This window comes from Epinephelus fuscoguttatus, linkage group LG16, assembly GCF_011397635.1.
Source record: "Epinephelus fuscoguttatus linkage group LG16, E.fuscoguttatus.final_Chr_v1".
In the NCBI taxonomy this organism is placed as follows: domain Eukaryota; kingdom Metazoa; phylum Chordata; class Actinopteri; order Perciformes; family Serranidae; genus Epinephelus; species Epinephelus fuscoguttatus.
Window position 1 is genome coordinate 35,904,826 of NC_064767.1, and position 14,928 is coordinate 35,919,753.

Consider the following 14,928-nt stretch of genomic DNA (forward strand, 5'->3'; position numbering starts at 1 on the left):
TCTGCTTTGCATCACATTTTGCTGCAATAAAAATGGTTAAAGTCATATGGACAGACTAAAAACTTTATCTTATGAGATAAAACTGATGCTGACAAAGTTTTGCTTTGGGGGAAATAATTTGCAGCTGGAATAAAAGGTAATAAATCACAATATATGGCAATATATTTTATCGCAATACTCCAAATATTGCAATATTGTGATAATATCGTACTGTGGGTCCTCTGGCAATTCCCACCCCTGCAAAATAGGAGGAAACACCACAAAGTAATATCACACAATCTGCCTCCACCAGCACTGAAATAGTCAGGGACCACAAACACAAACCTGTCCTTTATAACGACAGTGGTTTCCCTAAAGTTTGAACATTTTTTCAGTAGAGGTTTTCTCATTACAATGCATTATTACAAACTATAAAAAACTCCTGCTTCTCCCCTACGTCTCTCTCATTATTTTTACACTAGAGAATTGAGCTCTGTGTAAATGCTCTGGCTGCACTCAAAAAATATGCTCAACTCTATTTTCTGTTGTATTGTTGTGTACAACCTTCTAAAACTGGTCTACAATAATGTTTGTTGTTGATACAAATTATCAAAGCAATTTAAATAAATGCAAAAACCTTGAATGTGGTTCACCCCGTTGGCCTAATGGTTATGGTGCAAACCTGCACTTCGATTCTGGCTAGGGTTCCTGTCTGCCTGTCTACTATCGTGCTGATAAAGGCAAAATGTCAACAGCAACACTTCTAACTTTATGTCCTATATCTCCAGTTTATAGCCACGTTTAAAATTATGAAATGACTAATAATGCATCATGAAAGCAAACATAGTCAGCCATTGAACGTCATAGACAGTCACAGGGTGTGTTACCAAATTGTTCTTCAACCTAATACCATCTCTTTTTGCTCAGCTGAATTCATAGTTGAATAAATTAATACTCACTATAGCAGTTGGCAGTCCGGCATCCACTTTGTCCTGAGCAAAAAATATACAGAAGTTTTAATTATGCTTTAATACATAAATGCATTGGTCTACTGCAACAAATGTACAATTCTAAAGCTAGTGTTTAAGTACAGAGTTTAGTAACAATAAATCATGCAAATAAAATCACTTTAAGCAACAAAACCTACAAAAGAACCAGAGCAGGCATTCAGAATTACCAAGAGATCATCAACTTTTGACTATAACATAGGCTCAGATCACTGCTGTCTGACAGTTTTCATCAAGTAACTCAATCCAGTGACTCAAACCCAGAGGTTTCCATTAGCTTTAGTGAACCAGTTAGTAGTTTAACACCCCTCATATTAATGATGGGTTGCTGTCAGATGAGAAATAGAAAGATAATTAAAGACATACATGAACTGTGTGATCATCGATAATAATAGCCAAAATGCTGTTTTTATTTGTTTTAGAAAAGATAAGATGCATTTATTGTCACTATATACAGTGATACAGTGAAATTTCAAGTGCCCTCACAGTGACATTTAAGATTTTACATACATTATGTGAATTCATACACACACACCCATACACACCCCCACTCATACAACAACTAACACAAGATAAAATAAAATTAAGAAAATATATATGAAAATATATATGAAATTGCATTGATGCATGACAGTCATTGCACAGACCCGATGGTTTTCTTTTTGACATCTCAACACTCATGACACCTGTGAATCTTCTTGATTTCTTAAATTAACTTAAAAGTAGTCATCCTTACATCATCCTGATCTATACAATCAGCACAGTTTCAAGGTGGACACCTAGGATGAGTGTCATCAATTAAGTATCTGACCAAATGTCTTCCCTTCTTTTCCTGAGATATGACACTGAATAATGGCCAGAAAAGTGTTTTGTGCAGAATATTATGCTGTTTCTGTGAATTTGACCTGTGACCTTTTGGGTATAAAAGGTCATCCCTTCATTATTTTATCCTATTAGACATTTGTGTGAAGTTTTGTCATAATAAGCATATGATATCTGAAGATATTTCCTTAGAGTGTCCTTGAGATCTGTCATTCACAAAAATGAGACTGACAAGGTCACAGTGATAATGACCTTTGACCACCAAAATGTAATCTGATCATTGTTGAGTTCGAGTGAACATTTGTGCTAAATTTCGAGATAATCCCTCAAGCTGTTCTTGAGATATTGCATTCACAAGAATGAGATGAATGCAGGGTCATAGCGACCTTGACCTTTAACCCTTGACCACCTAATCTAATACATTCATCCTCGAGTCCAAATCAACCTTTGTGTCAAGTTTGAAGAAATTCCCAGAAATTCTTGAGATATCGTGTTCACAAGAATAAGACAGACAAGGTCACCGTGACCTTGCCCTTTGATCACCAAAAACTAATCAGTTTATCATTGAGTCCAAGTGGACATTTGTGCCAAAAAACCTCTCAGAGGCTGCGCCGAACGTAACTTCACTCTGGGGTGTTCTTTAGCCCGTTTCTGAATGAGATAGACATAGTACCAATGGATGCATTAGGTCTGTGATACTCAACTTGAGGCCATGGGCCAAATCTAGCCCGTGATAGGTGGCCAGGTCACCTGTCAACCATTTTCTGATTCACAATGACAACAAATTAATTCACACTGGGATATGTTTTTGTTCTATGAATGTAAATAAGGTTCCAGAGTGCATTAAAAAGCATCAAATTTGAGGTTTTTTATCAATAAAAGAAAACTTCTAAGGGAGGATCCCCTCGAAAGAGGTTCAGGCTATGCCCTGAATGTCAAGTCATGGAAAAGCTCCTGCATACACCTCACCTGCAGCACTACACCAACTGGATTTGGCAAAAATGAGTGTGGACAGCAAACATCAAAAACAGGCAGTTCATTTGTTATATATACTGTACTGATACGTATTAACGTTTGTTTATTAAATGGCCCCTGTTCTCCTGTCATTTTATACAATTGTCCCTGACTTAAGTTGTCCAGTTTTACATGATACCACTACCTCCGTGCTAGCTATAAAAATGAGCTCACAGCCTCTTAAAAACAGTAATGTCTGCCAAGATCACCAGCAGCCCTGCGGGTCTCAGTCACAAGCGGGCACACACACAAACACACATGTGCAGGTGTAGTCATAGGACACACACACACAGAGGTATGTACATCCACATGCTTGTGTGTTAGAATTCACAAGTGCATATCAAAATGCATCTGCATAGCTGAGTTGTACTTATTACACACAGACAAACATATATACACATTATGTTGTTTTGTGAGTGATCCATGAGCACTGTTTTACTCAGTGATGATCTGAATATGTAGGATGCTTTAGTTGCTTTCCTCCATTTTTTCCGTTTTTTTTTTTATGTTGTCTGAAAATATGCGCTCTGGGCTCAGGTCCTGGCCTGTTTTAATTTCATGGTGTCTTGTAAGTCTGTGCAGGCTGAACATACACTGCCTGGCCAAAAAAAAAGTCGCCACCTGGATTTAACTAAGCAAATAGGTACGAGCCTCCTATTGGATAATTACTGCATGGGCGATTATCTTTCAGCTGGCAACAAGTTATTTAACCCCAACTGGTGCAATGAGTTGCTTCTCATTTCCTAAACAACCATGTCCAAAGACACATCCCGTGGTCGTGGAAAAGATGTTAGTCTGTTTGAGAAGGGTCAAATCATTGGCATGCATCAAGCAGAGAAAATATCTAAGGAGATTGCAGAAACTACTAAAATTGGGTTAAGAACTGTCCAACGCATTATTAAAAACTGGAAGGATAGTGGGGACCCATCGTCTTCGAGGAAGAAATGTGGCCGGAAAAAAATCCTCAATGATCGTGATCGGCGATCACTTAAACGTTTGGTGAGATCAAATCGAAGAAAAACAACAGTAGAACTCAGGGCTATGTTTAATAGTGAAAGTAAGAGCATTTCCACACGCACAATGCGAAGGGAACTCAAGGGATTGGGACTGAACAGCTGTGTAGCCTTAAGAAAACCACTAATCAGTGAGGCTAACCAGAAAAAAAGGCTTCAATTTGCTAGGGAGCATAAAGATTGGACTCTGGAGCAATGGAAGAAGGTCATGCGGTCTGATGAGTCCAGATTTACCCTGTTCCAGAGTGATGGGCGCATCAGGGTAAGAAGAGAGGCAGATGAAGTGATGCACCCATCATGCCTAGTGCCTACTGTACAAGCCTGTGGGGGCAGTGCTATGATCTGGGGTTGCTGCAGTTGGTCAGGTCTAGGTTCAGCAACAGTATGTGCTCAAAGAATGAGGTCAGCTGACTACCTGAATATACTGAATGACCAGGTTATTCCATCAATGGATTTTTTCTTCCCTGATGGCACAGGCATATTCCAAGATGACAATGCCAGGATTCATCGGGCTCAAATTGTGAAAGACTGGTTCAGGGAGCATGAGACATCATTTTCACACATGGATTGGCCACCACAGAGTCCAGACCTTAACCCCATTGAGAATCTCTGGGATGTGCTGGAGAAGGCTTTGCGCAGCGGTCAGACTCTACCATCATCAATGCAAGATCTTGGTGAAAAATTAATGCAACACTGGATGGAAATAAATCTTGTGACATTGCAGAAGCTTATCGAAACAATGCCACAGCGAATGCGTGCCGTAATCAAAGCTAAAGGCGGTCCAACGAAATATTAGAGTGTATGACCTTTTTTTTTGGTGGTGACTTTTTTTTTGGCCAGGCAGTGTATCTGTTGCATGACACAATAAAAATTCATTCATTCATACATACACATGTGGGACTTAAAGTAAATAATCACACAAGCGTATGTACATGTATCTTGTCCTCCGTGAACCTTTCCACCCCCATAGTGCATGCATGGGCGTGTGTGTTTTTCTTACAGCAGCAGAGACGATCTGTGCAGAGATGCCCTTCAGGAGACTGTGTCGAAGAACAGATCCATGAACAGTTGCATTCAGATCCACAGTCCTTCTCCGTCTTCACACATGGACATGTCCACACACAGATGCACGTCAACACAAGTAGACATGTTCACAGATCAAACACACACACAAAGAAGACAGTTTCCATTTTATTCCCATGGACTTGTAAAGACAAGAAGGTGTACATCAAAAGCATGCAAGTAGTAGTGAGTGTTTGTGTTGTTTGTTTGGCGGATGGACACTTCTTCGTGGAACTACTTTAGGGTGAGGATGTACACGGTCTGTATTGGCTCATGTTTGTACTGCTCTGGTTGCTGCAGCAGCATCTGTATGGAGTCACACACATAAAGGTTCTAAATAAAATATATTTCTAACTTCAGCCTACAGTATTTCAACATTAAAAAGATTTACTTATTCTATTTAATTTCAAATTAAAACTATATGTATACAGCATATGGCATGTGGGGTGTACTTAATTTAGGCATATTAAATAGTCATTTAAATTGTATTCAGTTTTCATATAACATTTTAAAACTTAATGTGTTTATGTAATTTAAAATGGCTTCACTTATTTAGCACATTTTTTGATTGTTGTTATGCAGAGTATGTAAGTTTATTTATACAGCACTTTTCCAGAGTCCCTCAAAATAAAAAAGAGACTACAGATACAACATACATTCTTAAAAAGACTACAAACATAAAGTAAAAATAATTAAAAATATAGAGATTAAAAAAATGCACCCTAGAAGCTGCTTGTTAAAAAGTGTGCACGGTGTCCTCAGATCTAAAGTCCAAAGGGACAGAGCTCCATAAGAGCCAATACCTCAAAGCACAGTCTCTTTAGATTTGATGCTGGAGCAGCGAACAACAAACAAACCTGATCAGTCTTCAGAGACCTACTGCTAATACAGGACTGCAGTAAATCTCAAGATCTCAAAAATGACAGCAAGAACCTTGTAAAAGTTTAGCAGCATTTTGGGCCACTTGTAAACCATCAGGGATGGGTTGAAATGGGACAAAATCAAAGCACAAATAATTAGGGGTGGGAGGACTCCATACATCATAGTATTGCAGTATTTTGTGTGGCAATATTGTATCTATACACAGATGCCAAGTATAGATTTTTTTAACATATGAATTATTAATATTGCAAATATAAATGAAACTTTTGGTAGCCTTCTAGAATACTAAAATAAATTACCTTTTCAGTCCAATAGATAGATTTTGCTGCAATGAAAATTATTTACGTAAGATGAACAGACTGAGAACTTCACCAAGACAGATGTCGTTAAAGATTTCCGTCAGGGACATCATTTGTAGTTAAAAAAAGGTAATATATCGCAGTATGTATCTATCATAGCAATACTTGCATATTGCAAAACATTTAAAATTGCAATAATATTGTATCGTGATCCAAGTGTCGTAACAATATCAAATCTTGGGGCCTGTGTGTGTGTGTGTGTGTGTGTGTTCATGCCGTTTGAGGTGTGCTGGGTCTCCACTGTCAGAGCTGGCCAGAGAGGAGGTGTCACAGGAGTGAGCATCCATGTTGTCTGTGTTTAGCAAGCAGGTGTCCTCCAACACAAATGGTTCCTCCTCATCCTCCAGCTGCAGACAACACACAGGACAACAAAACAAACACACCTCAGATAGATGGCACCCAAAGGATAACAAAACAAACATACCTCAGCTAGACGGCTCTCTTACATTTATAGTGGAGGGGGATAACACTGATGTTAAATCTGCTGCCAACATCATCTTCCCAGCATCACACACAACTTCAGTCTGTTTCAGCCCTGTGGGAACTATCTTTTGACAGTGGTTGTCGGCTACTACCAAACTGAAGAGCAGCAAAATTAACCTATAGAGCCAACTTTGTAACCGATGAAAAATATTGTCGGCAGTTAACCGATTAATGATGAACCCCTGACATCACTATTTTTAATGTTTTGGTGTAATTTTTTTTCACACTGCAGCCACTCCCCTGCTCTCTGTGTCAGGGCTGAGCTCCTCCAAATACATACACACACACACACACACACACACACACACACACACACACGTGCATGCACATGCACGCGCGCGCGCACACACACACACACACACACTACATAAACAGAGTCGGCGATCAGCAGAGCAAAGAGATGGAGACAGTAAGTTCAAAAAGAAGACTTTCTTTGTGATTAAAAGCCAGTTCTTACACAAGCATAAACATGCAAAAAGCAGTATTAGTTTTGCTCTATCTGCAGTCTCATCCACCTCCACCGCTGCAATGATTTACACACACACCGCACACTTAAGTACTAATCAATAACATTCTGAAATAAATTATTCTTTTGATAAAAATTGTTTTTATTCATCTAGAAGTGCTACACTGCCTATTTAAAAGGCATCCTAGCTTTTAGAAATTGATTTGTCTATTTACATGAAATCAAAATCGTGTTTTTTAACTTATGGCCTTAGTGCCTGGAGAGATACACAGATGTACCTTTAATATTTATACACTATACCGCAAATGATTGTAAATCAGTTTCACCTGTTTTGGTGCAAATGAAAGTGTCTCCAGGTGCAACGGAGAAGCAAAAGCAAGACAACCAAAAAGGGAATGGTTTTGCATGTTGTGGCCTCAGACAGTTGCTCTCTCCTTATCCTTCCTGACTGATTCTTCTCTAGTTTTGTGTTCTGCTAGTGTCCTTGTCACTACTGGTACCACCTCATGCTACCAGTAGTGTCCTTGTCACTACTGGTAGCATGAGGTGGTACCTGCAGCCCAATCAGGTTGTTCAGGTAGTCCAGCTCCTCCAGGATGGCAAATCCATACATGCTGTCACAAAAAGGTCTGCGGTGTCTCCCAGCTCAGTCTCAAGAGTATGGAGGAGATACCAGGAGACTGGCTGTTACACAAGGAGAACTGGACAGGGCTGTAGAAGGGCATCAACCTGGCAGCAGTATCTGCCCTTTTGCATGGGGAGGAACAGGAGGAACACTGCCAGAGCCTTCCAGCAGGCTACTGGTGTGCATGTTTCTGACCAAACTGTCAGAAACAGACTCCATGAGTGTGGCATGAGGGCCTGAAGTCCTCTAGTAGGACCTGTGCTCACAGCCCAGCACCGTGCAGCTCAACTGGCATTTACCAGAGAACACCAGAATTGGAAGGTCTGTCACTGGCGCCCGGTTCTCTTTACAGATGAGAGCAGGTTCAGACTGAGCACATGTGACAGGCGTGAAAGAGTCTGGAGACACCATGGTGAACATTATGCAGCCTGTAACATCGACCGGTTTGGCAATGGGTCAGTGTTGGTCTGGGGAGGCATATCCTTGGAAAGTCACACAAACCTTCATGTCACAGCCAAAGGTACCGTGACTGCTGTTAGACACCAGGATGAAATCCTCAGAGCGATTGTCAGACCTTATGCCACTGCAGTGGGCCCTGGGTTCCTCCTGGTGCAGGACAATGCCTGGCGGGGCAAGAGTGTGTAGGCAGTTCATGGATGATGGAGGCATTGATGCCACTGATTGGTCCTCTCATTCCCCTGACCTAAATCCAACTGAGCCCCTATGGGACATCATGTATCGGTGCATCCAACGCCACCAAGTATTGCCACAGACTGTCCAAGGGCTCACTACGCCCTAATCTAGACCTGGGAGAAGATCCCCCAGGACACCATCCACCAACTCATCAGGAGCATGCCCAGACATCGTCAGGAGTGCATATAAGCATGCAGGGGGTCATACACACTACTGAGTCACATTATGTTGCCGTTATAAAATTCACAAAGGTTGGATCAGTCTGTGATTTAAATTTTTTACTTTGATTTTCGGAGTGATTTCGAATCCAGCCCTCAGTGGGTTGATGATTTTGGATTCTATTGACTGTTGCTATGTCATTTTGTTCCCAACATATTATACAATGTATATCAGTAAAGATTTTCAACTTGAATAATTCATTTATCAAGATCTGATCTGTGAAGTGTTCCTTTAATTTTTCTGAGTGTATACAGAGAGAGAGATACAAGAGAAGTAGGGCAGCTGATAAAATTACTTTCAAAAAGTTTCATCATACTGTTAAAAGTGCTTGATGCAGTATAGCTTAGTGTAGTAGTCAGAGAATAACATGTTACCTCATTAAGGATGCTCTCCAGTGTGGGAGGTGTGTCCACTTGGGGAATGTCAAACTCCTTATCATCGATCTGAGAACAAAAGTTTTACAAAAACAAAGAGGGTGAGAGAGCAGTACTTGTTCTGTTGTGTTTTCTTTGTTGTGTGTATATTTGAATCTCCTTTGTCTGTCATCTCCATGTGTTTTATCCCAAATTAACAACAAAAAGCACTCATCAGTACTATTCAACCATTACTTAAGTGACCAGCAATCCAACTCCCACTGACTGAAGACTTCCAGTACTAATTCAAACACTGGTTTTCTGAAGTAGTGACTGAGCTTCCCCGAGTTAAGCAGACCTGTAAAGCTCTGAGGTTATTATTCTCGCCTCACAGAGGCTTAAGTGTAGGTCCAGTTCATGTATATTTTTTGTGACAAATGAGGACTCAAAACACACATGTTCAATGTGGAAAAGTTTTGCACCTGGATGTTTATTTACCAAGAATTCTTGCCAGAATCTACTTCCTTTTCCCAGTGAAAACACTTCCAGGAACACTTAGTACTCTGAGTATGTGTGTAGATGGATGGATGGTAAATGGGCTTTTGGACAGAGTCTTCAAGTTTTTTTGTTTTGTTTTATATCTAGTGTTAGTAGTAGTAGTTAGCACACATTAGCTTGGGGGGCTAACTTTGCTTGTTGGCATGAAGGTCACTGCCACCCTCAACATCCCATCAAATCCCGTACAAACTCTCAAACTCTGTGTGGCAAAAATGATTGAATAGTCGAATATTCATATTGAACAGCCAAATCCAATGGCACTGACAGAATTCTGAGGTGGGTGCAGCCCTAAAAAATATCTAAGGTGGTTGGTGTTTTTCACATTGTACAGCACCTCATTCACAACATTCCATAAACAGTATAACAATACTACAAAGCCCCAGTCAAATCACAGTGTGATTTTATTTTGTCATATTAAGTTTTACGTTACCTCAGATTTGGTTTTACATGACAGCACATGACATAGTGCTGTGTTGCTGTACCCCATTTCCATAGGACCAGTTGGTATGTTGGTTCAGTCCAGTTAAAATACACTGAGTTTAGCGAAACACACTGCAGATATTACAGAGAGAAGCAATGATGGGACATGTTGTATTATGTATTTATTGCTCATACCTCCTTCAAAGGGCTGACCTCAGTCTACAGTATACAGTATTGCCAGCCATCGGCTGTGAACACGGTCACAGCTGCTCTACCTGGCTGTGCTGGTTGAAGCTGCGACTGTGGATGTAGTTAATGCTAGGGCTGTGGCTGCAGTTGTGATTGTACCCATCAGTGCTATGAATATGGCAATGGTAGTTGTACTGTGGCTGCTCTTTACTGTTCCTATTAACGTTAACCAAGAAAGTATCTTCAAGCCACACAGCACTGCAAATGAACTAAATACTTTCCATGCAAACTTTGAAAACAATTTCCCAGCTGAGGGAGTACAAGAGGCCCAGGACCCAGGCCCACCAGTAACATCCAAGGCAGATCTGTGCAGATCCTTCAAAAGGATTAATCCACACAAGACGCCTTGACCTGATGGCATCCATGGCCAAGCTCTCAATATGGGTGCAGACATTTTCAATCTCTCACTACTGCAGTCCCCACATTTTTCAAGAAGACTACCATTGTCCCTGTCCCAAAACACCAAAGCCCTCTGCCTAATGACTACCGTCCAGTAGCACTCACCTCCATCATCACGAACTAAGTGGACCCATTTCAATTTGTGCACAGGCCAAGAGGATCAATCACCATTGCCATCACCCTAGTCCTTCACACTACCTTTTCCCTCCTGGACCAGAGAAACATGTGAGAATGCAATTCGTCTGCTACAGTTCAACATTCAACACCACTGTCCCCTTCAAGCTCTTCAACAAGCTCGTAGAACAAGGGCTCTTGACCACCCCCTGTGACTGGAACTGCCTGATGGACAGAGCTCATGTTGTGCAAATACGCAGCACCGTATCTTCCACCCTGACCCTCTCCTGCACTCCCCATTCATGCACAACTGTACCACAAACAGCTTTAACTGGATCATCAAATTTGCTGATGACACAATCATCATCAGCCTGATCCCTGATGGCGACAAGACAGCTTACAGAGAGGAGGTCAGAGCTCTGATATCTTGGCACCCATACAACAGCCTCCATCACAACCACAGCAACACTAAGGAGTTGACTGTGAATTACAGGAAGAGACAGGGAGGAAGACATGCCTCCATCTCCATCTTTAGGACTACAGTGGAGAAATTCAGCAGCTTCAGGTTCCTCTGGGTTCACATCAGTGAGGATCTGACCTGGACTTGCCACACAGACAGGATTACCAAGACAGCAAGAAAACTGCTCTTCTTCCTCTGCAGGCTGAGGAGGTTCAACGTGGACTCCAGAATACTCCGTAATTTCAACAGGTGCACCATCGAGAGTATCATGACCAGCTGCATCACTGCCTGCTATGGCTCTTACATTTTTACAGTTAAGATTTTACAGATCTTCATGGTGCTGAAGATGAATACATTGAACATAGCTTTTTGTCTCAAAGACATGCTCTATGTTCTAAATAAATATATTACAAAGCAAAAATGAAGCAAATAACAAAATTGTAAACTTTGAAGTACATAAGCACATTATGGTAATATGCCTTACTTTACAGTCAGCAGTCAGAGCTTACAGACTGCTGGATTTTTTTTACTGAATGGAGGGAAATTTGAGACTGTAAACATGGTTTACTTCGATCAAATTAACAGCTTCTCCAGGAAAACATGAATAACCCACTTATGATTGGGTTTTTGGAGTATCCCATTTATGTGTTTGAGCATGTAAACACCATATTCTGTTCATGAGAAATCTCAATATGCTAGCTGGAATATTCTGAAAGAAACAAAGACATATACAAGGAATATGAATCACTCGATTTCTCCAAATCCCAAATATGAACATAACCGGAATATGCCTCATAATAGGGTTATTCATGTCCATGTAACTGCATTCACTATTTTTTTTTACATGTGAAATGGCTTTATTTAACAGTTAAAACACTTTAACAGTTTAAATCACACATTAGCGGGTGCTGGGCTAGCAGCCTGTCTGCAACATGCCAGTCAGTGTCAGAGAATTGTATTGTGAATATTTATTCTGGCTATTTATTTACTAGTTTGAATTAACTGGCCTAATTGTTCTGAACAGTGAACGCTGAAGAAATTCTAACCCGGAGAAGTTTTCAGCTGGTTGCAATGTGAAATCCTCATCACTAAATCTTATGCAATTATCCTTAAAGAGAGAACTCTTAGATTGGGACTCTCGATTTAGAAGGACTCCTAGTGGTAAGATCATTTGTGCACACTGCCTCAGATCAGGTAACATGAGTGAAACACCTGTGGTGATGGACCAAGGAGCACAGAGGCCTTTAGGAAAACCTGCTTGTCAGTTAGCACCTTCAGACTTAACTCAGACTGTGCAAGTCTTACTGCTAATCATAAATAATGCAACATGTACATACACCTGCAGTTATCGTATGTTATGAACCATGTATAACATACAAAATCCTCGACATGTCTTAAATACAACACCCGTTTGAATCAGTTACTCCTGTTGGTTGGGCGTGTAGGAGGTGAATCACAACGGGAAGTGACCGCGCGTGAACGCACCACGGAGAACTTGCACATTTAAACCTTCCTTTACTTTCAAAACTCTAATAATATACTGTTAGAGAGCACGTTATTAATTCACTGTCTGAGGCACAGCTACTACCAACTTGCCTTGTTTGAATAATGTTTGGCTACGTTTTGACAGCGCAGAGTGTGAGCTGCAGACCAAATCACGTGATAACGTTCAGAAAGTGTAAATACTAGTATGTTCATAAATGTGTTGGTACAGTCATAGAAGTCAACCTTAAAACAGCAACATTAGTGGTTTCAGCTGAAGCCGGTGTCTTTAGGGCATTCAATTAAATAATACGACCACAGCACAGAAATTTTCACTATAAAATTCCAACCAGCCTTCCTCCTGACAAAGGCCATCTTCAGGAGAATTTAACATGCGTAACATTAGCTGGGCCTCATCTGGACCTGTCCCGGGCTACTGTTGAGTTGGTTATTAACACAAACGTGTTTTGTTTTTTTCCTATGACCACAGAGGAAAGTAAGCCTAGAAAGCCTAGTGTAAAGTGTAACGCTAAGACCCCCATGGTGTATCGACGACGGGAAAACAACAGACTGCTGCTGCAGAGTTAACTCTCATTCCAGTCTTTCATGACATTAGAATAAGTATAAAGTGTCTCACCGCGTCCACCTCCATCAGGTTGAGCTGTGAAGAAGCAGAGAGGAGGCTGCGGGCATCTGGAGAATCCGACATAGCTGTATTTACATTCACAGAGAGGCTCGTCCGTTTGTCCCATAGGTTTCTCCCTCTGCTGCTGCTCTCACAGGAAGTAGATTAATTACAACTTCCGGTTGAACTTTTCAGAATAAATTTACAGAATTCACAAATTGGCTGAAAGCATCCCGCAAATATATGATAATACTAGTACAATAAATTCATAACAATAAAATACGGCAAAATGATAACATGTTAAAATTTTCTATTATAATAATACAGGTTCATTCATTTGGGCTATTCATTCAAGAAATTTGAAGCCTGCTAATCTCAAAACACGGAGCACTAGTGAGCACTGTTGCCCATAACAACCACTATACTATAGTTTTTGTTTAAATATTAAAACAAGCCATCAAATTCAGCAAGCTGCCTCAGTATATCTCACTGCTGTCTTCATCTGTTTCTGTACAATGTGATCGTTTATGACATTGCAGGTGATGACAGGGATAAATGGGTTGAGCAGTTGGTTTTAGTAGAGCTGGGACAAAAAGGCCACTGCTCAGGACCTGGGTGACACCAGTTTCAATCCCAGTGAACCAACACCAATAAAAAAGTTGATTAATGGTTGTGTGACAGCCAGGTGAGAAGTCAAGCAAAATAAATGGCAGCCTAAATAATGCGTTAAGGACTATGTTAAGTGAAATAGGTAATAGGTTGTGGTAAATTAGATATATGATAGAAAAAGACAATGCAGCAGCAGGGGAGCAATAACTGTGCTGTCTACGTTATTAGGAGCTGGTGATAAGAGACAGAAAGGCAGCAGCTGAGTACTGTTCTTTATTTATCAGAGGAGGGAGGATGATTGTTGTTTTTGTTTTATTTGTTTTATTTTGACTCACCCAGAAGCTACAAATATTTGAGCTGAAAAAAAGCCTTGGATTTTTCACTCTTGCCCTGCATGCTGGTTAGTTTGTGCAAACTGTTAAATTTTTGCCAAATTTGAAATGAGACGTAGAATAAAGTGATTTGATGAAAGGTCACTGCTTTAAGATCAGATTTGGTTATTTTTTTTGCCGATGGCAGCGTTTGTAGCACATGAGGTATTCAATGACCATCGGAAAATTTGAAATTACAACAACAATTTCTATGTCTACTTTCTGGCTACGATAAATGCTGTCATTTTGTCAATTATAAAGAAAATATGCCCTCCAAACCCACGGGGTGAATGAATCTTGAAGACAGACAGACTGTAACTTTAATTAAGTAGAGTTTTGAGCTACCTGTGCTTTACTTAGGTATGTCCATTTTATGCTACTGTATACTGTTTAAAGGCAACTGTACCTAACTATATTACATTTCTAAAATTAATGCTGAACCTCTTATTTCCCTCAATTTATCTGACAACTGTAGCTGGAGTGAAAATAATGTAATAAGCAACTGTTCTGGGTACTTTTCCTTTTCAGTCTATAAGCATATTTTGCTGATACTGGTAATAATCATTGTAATAATAATTTCAAATGCCAGACCTTCATTTGTCATTTAACAAGTATGATTACAGTATTACTACATTTACTTAAGGAAGAGATCTGAATACTTTCC

General features: G+C 40.3%; 1 protein-coding gene across 1 annotated transcript in view; it reads right to left on the bottom strand.

Moving 5' to 3' along the window:
• vps8 (VPS8 subunit of CORVET complex) overlaps positions 1–13,426 on the bottom strand; it is a 61,879-nt gene extending 48,453 nt beyond the window's left edge. Inside the window, exons 1-5 of the mRNA XM_049601162.1 lie at positions 13,297–13,426; positions 8,999–9,067; positions 6,355–6,485; positions 4,836–4,932; positions 939–971 (exon numbers count right to left, since the gene is read on the bottom strand). Of these exons, the coding sequence (XP_049457119.1) occupies positions 939–971; positions 4,836–4,932; positions 6,355–6,485; positions 8,999–9,067; positions 13,297–13,368 (402 nt within the window). The 5' untranslated portion in view covers positions 13,369–13,426. The remainder of the gene's footprint in view (positions 1–938; positions 972–4,835; positions 4,933–6,354; positions 6,486–8,998; positions 9,068–13,296) is intronic.
• Positions 13,427–14,928: the final 1,502 nt, after the last annotated feature.